Source organism: Heptranchias perlo, chromosome 8, assembly GCF_035084215.1.
Source record: "Heptranchias perlo isolate sHepPer1 chromosome 8, sHepPer1.hap1, whole genome shotgun sequence".
Taxonomy (NCBI): domain Eukaryota; kingdom Metazoa; phylum Chordata; class Chondrichthyes; order Hexanchiformes; family Hexanchidae; genus Heptranchias; species Heptranchias perlo.
The window spans coordinates 46,004,511-46,017,642 of record NC_090332.1 but is presented as its reverse complement, the minus strand read 5'-3'; the positions used below and the strand labels follow the sequence as shown (position 1 = coordinate 46,017,642).

The 13,132-nt window shown below is 42.7% G+C and overlaps 1 protein-coding gene across 5 annotated transcripts in view; it reads right to left on the bottom strand.

Moving 5' to 3' along the window:
* Positions 1-13,132, bottom strand: part of sanbr (SANT and BTB domain regulator of CSR) — a 91,711-nt gene that overhangs the window by 15,121 nt on the left and 63,458 nt on the right. For all 5 annotated transcript variants that reach the window (XR_010963552.1, XM_067988337.1, XM_067988339.1 and 2 more), the window contains 2 exons: positions 3,894-3,970; positions 3,388-3,416 (listed from right to left, as the gene is read on the bottom strand). Coding sequence is in view for 4 of the 5 variants with exons in the window: in XM_067988337.1 (XP_067844438.1) it covers positions 3,388-3,416; positions 3,894-3,970 (106 nt within the window). In the remaining variant the exon portion in view is untranslated. The remainder of the gene's footprint in view (positions 1-3,387; positions 3,417-3,893; positions 3,971-13,132) is intronic.

Below are 13,132 nucleotides of genomic sequence, written 5' to 3'. Positions count from 1 at the left end.
ATTCCCTCCAGATCAACATTGGTAAGACTGAAGCCATTGTCTTTGGCTCCTGCCACAAACTCTGTATCCTCACCACCGATTTCATCTTCCATCCCAGCTGAACCAAACTATTTGCACCCTCAGTGTCGTAATTAACCCTCAGCTGAGTTTCCAACCCCATATCCTGTCATAAATACAGTCTACTCCACCTCTTTAACATCACCCAAATTCGCCCTTCCTCAGGACATCTATTGCTGAAACCCTTATCTGTGCCTTTGTCAGCTCCAGACGTGACTACACCAATGCTCTCTTGGGTGACCTCTCATCTTCCACCCTCCATAAATATCAACTCATCTAAAACACTGCTCCCCCTATTCTATCCCATTCACTTATTACCCCTGTTTTTGCTAATTTACATTGGCTCTTGATTCCTCAATGCCTCAAATCTGAAATTCACATCCTTGTGTTTAAAACCCTTCACGATCTTGTCACTCTCCATCTCTAACTTCCTACAGCTTACAATCCCACCTCGTTCCTGACTCTGGCTTCTTATGCAATCCCTCCCACCTCACCCCACCATTGGTGGCCATGCTCTCTCCCTAAATCCCACAGCTTCTTCATCTCTCTCTCTCCCTTTAATACCCTCTTAAAATCCACCTCTTCAACCAAGCTTTTGGTCATTCCTCCTAATAAGTCCTTCTTTGATTCAACATTCATTTTTTCCTTATGCCTGTGTGAAGCACTTTGGGGTGTTTTTTTCTACATTAAAAGGCACTAAATAAATGCAAGTTGTTTCCAATTGGCAGTAGTTGATGTCATTCATCAGTGGAATATCACATCTTTCTTTAGTGGCAAGATTACACAAAAGCTCTGTCTCCAAAAGATATAAGCAGTTGACTTGATTTCCTGAACTACTTAGTTCTATCAAAGTATATTTACAAAGAAACATAGAAAATAGAAACATAGAAAATAGGAACAGGAGTAGGCCATTCGGCCCTTTGAGCCTGCTCCGCCATTCAATATGATCATGGCTATCCTCTATCTCAATACCATATTCCCGCGCTCTCCCCATACCCCTTGATGCCTTTTGTGTTTAGAAATCTATCTAGCTCCTTCTTAAGTACATTCAGTGACTTGGCCTCCACAGCCTTCTGTGGTAGAGAATTCCACAGGTTCACCATCCTCTCTGAGTGAAGAAATTTCTCCTCATCTCAGTCCTGAATGTCCTACCCCGTATCCTGAGACTCTGACCCCTCGTTCTGGACCCCCCAGCCAGGGGAAACGCCCACCCTGCATCCAATTTGTCTAGCCCTGTCAGAATGTTATATGTTTCAATGAGATCCCCTCATTCTTCTAAACTCGAGTGAGTACAGGCCGAGTCGACCCAATCTCTCCTTATACGACAGTCCTGCCATCCCAGGAATCAGTCTGGTGAACCTTCACTGCATTCCCTCTATGGCAAGTATATCCTTTCTTAGGTAAGGAGACCAAAACTGCACACAATACTCCAGGTGTGGTCTCACCAAGGCCCCGTATAACTGCAGCAAGACATCCTTGCTCCTGTACTCAAATCCTCTTGCAATGAAGGCCAACATACCATTTGCCTTCCTAACTGCTTGCTGCACCTGCATGTTTGCTTTCAGTGACTGGTGTACAAGGGCACACAGGCCTCTTTGTACATCAACATTTCCAAATCTATCACCATTTAAATAATACTCTGCCTTTCTGTTTTTCCTTCTGAAGTGGATAACTTCACATTTAGCCACATTATACTACATCTACCATGTATTTGCCCACTCACTCAACTTGTCTAAATCGCCTTGAAGCCTCTTTGCATCCTCCTCAAAACTCACGATCCCACCTAGTTTTGTGTCATCAGCAAACTTGGAAATATTATATTTGGTTCCCTCATCCAAATCACTAATATATATTGTGAATAGCTGGGGCCCAAGCACTGATCCCTGCGGTACCCCACTAGTCACTGCCTGCCACCTCGAAAAAGACCTATTTATTCCTACTCTCTGTTTCCTGTCTGTTAACCAATTTTCAATCCATGCCAGTATATTACCCCCATTTATTTGGTATGGGGAAGATATAGCATTTTTTTTTAAGGTTAGTCAAGTCTTTGCAGAAATTTGAGAGAGCAAGAATATTGTTCCATTCCGATCAGGTAGCATCGCTCACCAACTCAGGCATGGACTGCACAGCCATTAATGGCTATCTTTATAACCATTAAGGTGCTAGATAAGTACGTTCTTCTACGTTAATTCAATATTAAAAAGGCCATAGGATCAAAGAGAATTGGGGATTATCACAGGTTATACAAGTTTCCAGGCAGAAGTAATAGCTTTCGGGACAGTCTGGAATTCCAAAATCTTAATAAAATTCAACATCATGTAACAGTGGTGTACAATACATGACCCACGGGCCAAATCTGGCCTACAAGCTCCTTCAAACCAGCCTGTGGTTCATTTGGGAATTTTTATGCACAAGTAAGAATTGGCTGAGCAGTTCCTTTGGAGCCTGGAGGATTAGAAAAAAGCTGCTTCCCAATTGGTCCATTTAGCCCAAAGAATCAGCATTTTTGAACCCATCAGGAAGCTGCCTCCAGACACAGGAGGTTGAAAGAGGACGGTTATAAGTTGCACCGCAAGAGTGGTAGAGGGCACCAAAAGAGCAGATAATGTGGATCAGACCTGGCAGGTTGGGGGCGGGGAGAGAAGAATGCTTATATTTATAGAATATGACAGGCTTGTATTTTAGTGTGGTTAATGTAGTGGCTTACCACGGGAATCTTGCACATTTTTTCAAAAAGGTTTGGATATCCTATTATATAATGTTATCCTGCTGAGCACCCCACTAAGTAGGAGCAATTTATAAAAAAAAATATTGAGGGAGGATTTGCTGATTTAAGATCGTTGCTTATGACATGTTACCCCTCATGGGGAATCTAAAACTAGGGGGCATGGTCTCAGAATAAGGGGTCGCCCGTTTAAGACTGAACTGAGGAAGAATTTCTTCTCCCAGAGGGTCGTGAATCTTTGGAATTCTTTACCCCAAAAAGCCGTGGAGGCTGAGTCATTGAATACATTCAAGGCTGAATTTTTGATCAGCAAGGGAGTCAAAGGATATGGGGAAAAGGCGGGAAAGCGGAGTTGAGGTAAAAATCAGATCAGCCATGACCTCATTGAATGGTGGAGCAGGCTCGAGGGGCCAAATAGCCTACTTCTGCTCCTCTCTCATGGTCTTATGGGAAGAGAATGAATACACTAAATCTGACAACTTAATACAACTTTTTGGTATTTGGAATACAGAAGATTTTTTTCTAATATTTCTATACGCTAACTTAAGTAATATGTTACACTGCAAGTTGAAAAGCCATCAGCAATATGAAAATATAATACTTACGTGAAAGGAGATGCATCTCGAGGAGAACCCTGAAAAGACAATAAGTCTTATTTCAACATATTTATTATTTGAGGTAGGTAGAAACATAGGAACAGAAGGCCATTCAGCCTCTCATGCCTGTTCTGCCATACAATTAGACCCACCTTTATTCCATATCCCTTGATACCTTTAGCCAACAAAAATCTATCAATCTCAAGTCTTGAAAATTTCAATTAACCCAGCATCAACTGCCTTTTAGGGGAATGTTCCAGATTTCCACTACCCTTTGCGTGAAAAAATGCTTCCGGTTTTCACTCCTAAATGGCCTAGCTCTAATTTTATTAGATCTTGTTCTGAATTCCCCTACCAGAGGTACTTTGCATGTTCAACAGAAAATATTTTTTTTTTTAAAAAAGAGCTCTGATTAAAAATATACTTTGCAAATGGAGTATAAACTTTTTATGCCCATTTCATTTTGAAAAGCCTACTTTATATTTCCTATCCCTTACGAGTTCTTAATTTTATACCTTCTCTTTTTTCTGTGTAGTAGGAGATGCTGCTGGCTTCTTTGTCTGGTTGGCAATTTTCTTAGTCTTTTTTGTACCTGTGAGGAAGGAAGAAAATGGTAAAACATACAAGGTTTTGAAGCCTGTGAAGCTCTCATTTACTGGAAACATGCAAATCTTAATGCAGAAGGCCAATGCATGATCCTATTGTTCAGACTAAACGTGCACCAATTTTTTTTATTTTTATACATGTTGTTGTTGGAATAACCAGTTTTCTTATTAAGTTCCCTTCAGCTACTAGAAATTTATGCTTCATAAAGTTAATTCTAAATTGCAAGTGAGAAAGACAACTGGAAGCTTTAATAAAGCTTAGAAGAATAGGGGTATATCTTGAAGGTCAGAGAGACTTTTAGGAACCATAATATGGCCAATGGCTCTCTGTAGATGTAAAGTGTGAACAAAATATTGCAAGCCTTTAATACATGGTGATATAGAAAGATCCTCACGATCCTATGGACTGCAAAGAGTAACGGATGGGTGCTTAAGAGGCAAGGAACCATGAGAATGATGTTCAAGATAAAGAAAGGGATAATCTAATACTTTGAACACAAGACCAGAGGGAAGGTGACCACTTAGACAAGTTGATCAAGAGAAAGACCATGGAAAAAAAAACAGCTGAACAACTGGACAGGAATCTCAATCAGCAGCACAGGGCAGAGAACACTGGCACAGTATTGTGCACATTGCACACTAATTTCAGACACAGGGCAACACTCTCAGAAGAGTTATGCTGTATAGTTTGTTGCATACTTTTAATTGTAGTAGCAAACCTTATAATAAGTAAACTATTTTCTACTTTTAACTTACTATGATTTGATGTATTGTAGTAAGTGGGGGGGGGGGCGGTGGTGGTGAAGATAGATAGAAAATTTACTATGTGGTTATAGAAACTGCAATTTTAATAGTGTTAACTCCCAATACCTCAGAGAATACTAACTGAACTAATAACGGCACCCTCTGTTGGACTGTCACTGAATTGAACTTCATCAATGACTTACCATCAAAACACTGAGAATCATAGAAATTTACAGCAGAGAACTTGGTTTTAAAAATTGGACATGATTCAACAGAATAAGATTGCCACCAGTCAGAGTTTCTGTAACCCTCAAAAAACTTTTGAAAATAACGATTACCTTGACCAAGACACCATCAGCAAAATCTTACTTTATGCACTCCTTCTGCAAGAATCATGGAGTAAAAAAATATACAGTAACTTCATAAAATCGCATTCTACAATTCTGGTACTCACATGATACAATGATAATGGAGCAGTTGACTAATCATAGCAATCAATCTTTATCAATTAGCCTACAACAGACTTAGAAACGACAAGAAAAAACCCCAGTGGTAGAGAGCTTTGGTAGTCATAGGTCCAAAGTCACCTTTTTCCTCCTAAGCATGCTACACTTATCACAGGGCATATCTCAAATTACTTATATACTGTATCCCAAAATGTTATTTTCTGAAAGAAATCTATCTACTTTGCATTTGAATTAATCAATACTAACTGCTTCCACCAGATGAGAATTTTAAATTTGAGATGTTGGGGGAAATCGGGTGTCAATGTAGGTCAGTGAATACAGAGGTGCAGGTCGAGTGGGATATGGTGCAGGTTAGGGTATGGGCAGCAGAGTTTTGGATGAGCTTAAGTTTATGGAGGGTGGAAGATGGCCAGGAGAGCATTGCAACAGTCGAGTCTGGACATAACAAAAACATGGATGAGGGTTTTGGCAGCAGATGGGATAAAGTAGGGGTGGAGATGGGCAATGTTATGGAAGTGGGCGATCATCGCGATGGAGAGGTTATGGGATCAGAAGCGTAGGGTCAAACAGGACGCCAGGTGGCAAACAGTTCTCTCCAATCCAAGTGTGGCCAAGGAGCAGGTTGAAATCGGAGGTGAGGGTACAGAGTTTGTGGCAGGTGCTGAAGACAATGGCCTCGGTCTTCCCATTGTTTAACTGGAAGAAATTACGGCTCAGCCACAGCTGTATGTTGGACAAGCAGTCTGACAACAGAAGCAGTGGAGGGTTCGAGAGAGGTGGTGGAATGGTAGAGCTGGGTATCGTCAGCGTACAGGGGAACTTGACGCCATGTCTGCGGATAATGATGCAAAAGGATAGCATGTAGATGAGGAAAATGAGGGCTAGATCACTGGGGGACTTTAAGAGGTAAAAGTGCAGAAGTAAAGGTGCGGGGACAGGAAGAGAAGCCACTACTGGAGATACTCTGGTTATGATTGGCTAGTTAAGAGTGAAACCAAGTGAGTGCAGTCCCGCTCAGTTAGACAACAGAGAGGAGTTGGAGGCGAGTGGTGTGGTCGGCCATATCAAAGGCTGCAGGAAGGTCGAGAAGGACAAGGAGGGATAGTGCATCATGGTCACAGAGGATGTCATTTGTGACTTAAAATGGGGCTAACAGAACCATAGAATCTTACAGCACAGAAGGCAGCCATTCGGCCCATCATGTCTGCTCTTTTGAAAGAGCTAACCAATTAGTCCCATTCCCCCGCTGTTTTGGTGCTGCGGCACTGATAAGAGATTCAAACACGGAGTTGCGGAAAAGAAGGGCACGGACCTGAGAGGCAACACCATATTCCAATGCTTTAGAGATGCAAGGAGGTTGTAGATGGGGCAGTAGTTTGCAAGAATGGAGGGTCAAGGGTGGGTGATGACAGTAGTTTTGAAAGGGAGGGGGACAATATTTGGAGCAGGAACCATTTACAATATCAGCTAGCACGGGGGCTATGAAAGGAAGCTAGGTGGTCAGCAATTTAGGGAAAGGGCCACGGACAAAATGAGTTTGGAGAGGGGAGATAAGAAATTAGAGAAAGGCACTGGCTCAGGGCTTGGGCAGGGGGGAACCTTTGGAAAGTGTGGCTTGGTGGGCAAGGGGAAGGAGGGATGCGGCAGAGGCAGCTGAATGGTTAATTTCAAATTTAGTGATAAAGTCCATGAGCTCCTTGCACTTGTTGGAGGTGGTGAAGGTGGGGAAGACAGGGGAGAGGGGTTTAAGCAGATGATTGGTAGTGGAGAAAAGCCAGGGGTTATCTTTGCATTCCATGGCAGAGAACAGCAGGGACCAACAGTGCTTGATGTGGTCCAGCCAGATCTGGCAAAGGATGACTAAACCAGTTGTGCACCAGATACATTCAAATCGATGCCCCTTGAACTTGTGGGAGTGCAGACGGGGATCTTTCCAGGTGGGAGAGAGTAAGGGTATTACTGGGGACAAGAGCATCAAAGGTGGCGATGTAGGGCAGATCAACAGCTGCAGAAGTACTGTGGTGAACGGGGAGCCAAAAGCTAGACAGCTGGGAATTTGAAAGTGCAGTCATAAGTGACTTGGGGTGAATTTTCTCTTGGGGCAGATGCAGAAAGAAGTGGGCAGGGGATGAGAGTGCTGAGGGATACAAGGAAATGATCACAGATAGTCTTGTCTGTAATCAAGACAGGAATAGAGAGGCCACGTGAGAGGCAAGGTTGATGGGGTGGCCACGAATGTGGGTAGGAGAGTTTAAATGGAGAGCGAATAGGAGGGCTGTGCAATCAGAAGAGGGCAAAGTGAATTGAGATAAAGATTGAAATCACCGAGAATGAAGAGTTGCTCAGTGCAGAGGCTGAGGGAGCAAAGGAGTGAGGGTATCTCGGTGAGAAACTCGGGGTGGGCCTTGGGGAGGCAGCAGAGAACAAGGACTTTAAAGGATAGGTGAGAGCGGTGGTGCAAGATGAGTTGCTTAAAGGAGGAGAAGGTACCAGAAGAGTAGGGGGAGAGACCGAGGTGAGATTTGGTGATATGGGCCACCCTGCCACCGTGGGTGCCGTAGGCGATTGAAAGTATAGCCAGGCGGGGAGGCTTCAGTAAGGTGTAACGTGTCACCACCCATGCGTGAAGATTCTGTCAAAGCCATGATCTCAATGCAATCATCCAGAATAAGGTGGTGGAACGAACATTCTGGAGAGAAATGTGGAGCGGGATGGTGATCCGCTGGCAGAGTCCAAGGAGTCAGTGGCGGGTGAGGTGAGCGGGGCGGGAAGGAAGTTGACAAGATTAGCCCCCAGCAGTCGTGCTGAGTGGGAAGGTCGATGAAAGAGGCAGTTGAGGTTGCTGATTATAAAAAGGAGCTGACGGGTGCCTTGATATGGCATTCTTTGCAAGGCCTGAGGCACATAGGCCAACTGTAGTGGGCTTATCCAAGAGGGAGTTCAAGCCTGGGACAATGGCAGGAGAGTGGGGGGAGGAGGAGGAGGAGGAGGAATAGTGAAGGGTTGGGGGTTGGGATTTGGGAGGCCGATGTACCAGAGAGGGAAGAAATGAAAGGTGCCTTGATTGGGTGACAAGGAAGGAAAGAGACAAAAACCTCATAGGAATAGGAGTAGGCCATTGAGCTCCTCAATCCTGTTTCACCATTCAATGAGATCACGGCTGATCTGTACCCTAACTCCATCCACCCACCTTGGCTCCACATCCCTTAAATCCCTTCACTAGCAAAAATCTATCAATTTCAGATTTAAAATTATTAATTGAGCTAGTATCTACTGCTTTTTGTGGGAGACCTGTCCAAGAGGGGTCAAGAGAAAAGAAAAAAAAAAGAAGTAATGGGCTTGGGTCTGGAGCTTACTACCTACGAACCAAAGTATGACCCTATATCTGCAACAACTGCAGTTGAACAGAAACCCTAGTTATTGTCAACTGCTCATCAAAAGTGTATGGTTTTTAATGAATACTTTGCATCTGTCTTCACAAAAGAGGGGGACGATGCAAACATTGTAGTTAAGGAGGAGGAGTGTGAAATATTAGGTGGGATAAGCATAGCGAGAGAGGAAGTATTAAGGGGTTTAGCATCTTTGAAAGTAGATAAATCGTCAGGCCCGGATGAAATGTATCCCAGGCTGTTAAAAGAAGCAAGGGAGGAACTCCTCCCTGGTTACAGGTATGGTGCCGGAGGATTGCTAACGTTGTACCTTTGTTTAAAAAGGGAGAAAAGGATAGACCGAGTAATTACAGGCCAGTCAGTCTAACCTCAGTGGTGGGCAAATTATTGGAATCAATTCTGAGGGACAGGATAAACAGTCATTTAGAAAGGCACAGATTAATCAAGGACAGTCAGCATGGATTTGTTAAGGGGAGGTTGTGTCTGGCTAACTTGATTGAATTTTTTGAGGAGGTAACAAGGAGGGTTGATAAGGGTAGTGCATTTGGTGCAGTCAACATGGATTTTAGCAAGGCTTTTGACAAGGCCCCACATGGGTCCCGTCAAAAAAGTAAAAGCCCATGGGATCCAAGAGAAAGTGGCAAATTGGATCCAAAATTGGCTCAGTGGCAGGAAGCAAAGGGTAATGGTCAATGGGTGTTTTTGTGACTGGAAAGCTGTTTCCAATAGGGTTCCACAGGGCTCAGTACTAGATCCCTTGCTTTTTGTGGTATATATCAATGATTTAGACTTAATGTAGGGGGCATGATTAAGATGTTTGCAGGTAATACAAAAATTGGCCGTGTGGTTGATAGTGAGGAGGAAAGCAGTGGACTGCAGGAAGATATCAATGGACTGGTCAGGTGGGCAGAAAAGTGGCAAATGGAATTCAATCCAGAGAAATGTGAAGGAATGCATTTGGGGAGGGCAAACAAAGCAAGAAAATACACAATAAATGGGAGGATACTGAGAGGTGTAGAGGAAGAGAGGGACCTTGGAGTGCATGTCCACAGATCCCTGAAGGTAGCAGGACAGGCAGATAAGGTGATTAAGGCGGCATACGGGATACTTTCCTTTATTAGCCGAGGCACAGAATATAAGAGCAGGGAGGTTATGCTAGAACTGTTTAAAATACTAGTTAGGCCACAGCTTGAGTACTGCGTACAGTTCTGGTCACATGACAGGAAAGATGTGATTGCACTAGAGAGGGTACAGAGGAGATTTACAAAGATGTTGCCAGGACTAGAGAATTTTAGCTATGAGGAAAATTTGGATAGGCTGGGGTTGTTTTCTTTGGAACAGAGGAAGCTGAGGGGTGATTTAATTGAGGTGTATAAAATTATGAGGGGCCTAGATAGAGTGGACACGAAGGGCCTATTTCCCTTAGCAGAGGGGTCAATAACCAGGGGGCATAGATTTGAAGTAATTGGTAGAAGGATTAGAGGGGAGCTGAGGAAAACTTTTTTTCACCCAGAGGGTGGTGTGGCTCTGGAACTCATTGCCCAAAAGGATGGTAGAAACAGAAACTCTCATCACATTTAAAAAGTACTTGGATATGCACTTGAAGTGCCGTAACCTACAAGACTACGGACCAAGTGCTGGAAAGTGGGATTAGGCTGGGTAGCTCTTTTTCAACCGACAGACACAGAATGGCCTCCTTCTGTGCCATAAATTTTTCTATATTTCTAAAAAGGACAATCTGTTGCATTCATTTGTTCAGATAATGGAAGAATACTGTTGGATAATTCCTTCCTTGTCCTTTTAACAGATTCATAAAGCTAGAGACAGTAATTACGTCTGACAGTTAACTTAATTTTCAAAACATTCATCTTAAAACTTCATACAGAATAGTACACACTTGCGTCTAAAACCATCTGTGCAGGAAACTTGAGTGCTGTGCATTCAAGCCAGTTCACCCTTCTGGTCTTGAAGGTAGTCAAAAAATTTATACTTTTTATACCATGCTCTTTTATTGTCTCATTCCTGCTGGATTCAACACGATTGGATGGCTTATGACCATTACATCTTTGAACAGATTGCTGGACAAGAATGAGGCGCCTCATACCCTGTCACACCATACCGTCAGTTCCTATCCTTGCTCTTCACGAACCATAGCTTTGTTATACAAGTCTTTGATGTCTTATCTCATGCACTCTCTGTAGTAAAAGGAACATTGCTGCACTCCCTCCCCGCCCTTGCTGTGATCAAAAGCCTATGTTTTAAAAGCCTATATGTGTTTTATCTAACAATCCTTTAGCTCCATGTTATATTAATGCCAACTAGGTTATTTACTTAACAATCAATATGTGCCTATCCTTACAGTACAATGTCTTCGGCCCTGTAATTCATCCTTCTCCAATGTTATCAGTGTCATTGTGGGGAAAGGAGAGGATTTGCGAGGACACAATTTAAACCAACTCCTTCTACATTACTGTTCTATATTACAATAATGTAAAAACATTTATATTCTTACAAATACCATTATCAGATCTTGCAACTTAGGAAATAAATTAAATCAACATATCAAGTTTATTAAAGCCAGAAATTAACCAGTAGCAAAAGATCAACACAGTACATTTCATTAGCTTTCAACATTTAGCTTACACCTTCTTGGTTCATAAAATAACAAAAAAGGTGCAATGCTTCACTAACTCTCCTAAAAAGTTAACATAGAAAGTAACATAGAAATTGTAGTCAGCCATTCAGCCTGTTCCGCCATTCAATTCGATCATGGCTGATCTGTATCTTAACTCCATCTACCCCCACCTTGGCTCCATAGCCCTTAATACCCTTGCCTAACAAAAATCCATCAGTCACAGTTTTGAAAGTTTCAATTGACCTGGCCTCAACAGCTTTTTGAGGGAGAGTGTTTCAGATTTCACTACCCTTTGTGTGAAGTGCTTCCTGACATTATCCCTAAACAGCCTAGCTCTAATTTTAAGGTTATGCCTCCTTGTTCTGGACTCCCCCACCAAAGGAAATAGTTTCTCTCTACCTAGCCTATCAACTCTTTTAATCATCTTAAACACTTCAATTATTTCACCCCTTATTCTTCTATACGCGAGGAAATACAAGCCTAGTCTATGCAACCTGTTCTCAGAATTTAACCCTTTTAGCCCCAGTATCATTCTGGTGAATCTGTGCTGCACACTCAAGGCCATAAATCTTTTTTGAGCTGCGGCGCCCGGAACTGAACGTAATACTCTAAATGGGGTCCAACCAGAGCTTTATATAACTAACTTGGAACACGTCTACCTCAACAGAGCCTTCTTATGTTCCCTTCTAAATCGATGGAAGGAGAACTGAATCCAAGTGGCAGAATATATTTCCCTTTCTAGGCATAGAGTTGTTCATCAACCCCTCCAGTAAAGGCGCCCTGTGGACCACCCCTGCTGAGAAATTCTGCAACTTCATATGGGTTCTCGCAGGCTTCCAAGGCAGCCAATCCACATCCTAGTCGGCCCTGATCTGAACCACAGAATAGATGCTAGACACAAAATCTATTTTTCATCTAGTTACAAAACTGCTTTGACACAAATGATGATTCACAGAACAAAGCAGGTAGATTAGCTGGTTTCTACTTGCAGTGTACCCATCCTTAATAAGTTTGTAATAAAAATGTATGTGTGACAGGAATGCTTTCTGTAAATTGGATCTCAAACAGTGGCAGTTTTCTCACCCAAGTGAACAAGACCGACCATTGATATTGCTCGGTGATACTGTATATTCTAACTATTCTGCTGCAGTAATCAATTTGGTGTTACTACACTAGCAAAATTCCATAACTTAAATAGAGTGTCTTTCAGTTTTAAAATATATCACAGATTCCTGTTTGCATCACATATTATAAGCTATATCATCTGCTCGTCCAAAATATTCAGGAATGCAGGACATGAGAGTCCAAGGGACAAGGCTGGAGTGTTTATAAGTGTTTTCAGCCGAAAGTGTTCATTGGATGATCCTACTTGGCCTCCTCCATCATTGATACCAGCGTTCAGATAATTCAGTTCACTCCATGTGACATTAAGTAGTGGCTGGGCTGAGTGCACTGGACACAGTAAAGGCAATGGGCCTTGATAATATCTTGGCGGTAGTGCTGAAGACCTCTGCACCAGACCTAGCCGCTCCCCTAGCCAAACTGTTTCAGTACAGCTATGACATCTGCCAGACAATGTGGAAAATTGCCCATTTACGTCCTATCCACAAAAAAGACAAATCTAACCCAGCTAATTATCGCCCTATCGGCCTCGTCCCAAATCATCTGTGAAGAAAGCACTTGCATTTATATAGCGCTTTTCACAACTTCAGGACGTCTCAAAGCGCTTTACAGCCAATTAAGTACTTTTGATGTGCAGTTACTGCTGTAATATAGCAAACGTGGCAGCCAATTTACAGACAGCAAGGTCCCACAAACAGCAATGTGATAATGACCAGGTAATCTATCTTTGTTGGTTGAGGGATAAATATTGGCCAGGACATCGGTAAGAACTCCCCTGCTTTTCTTCAAAAT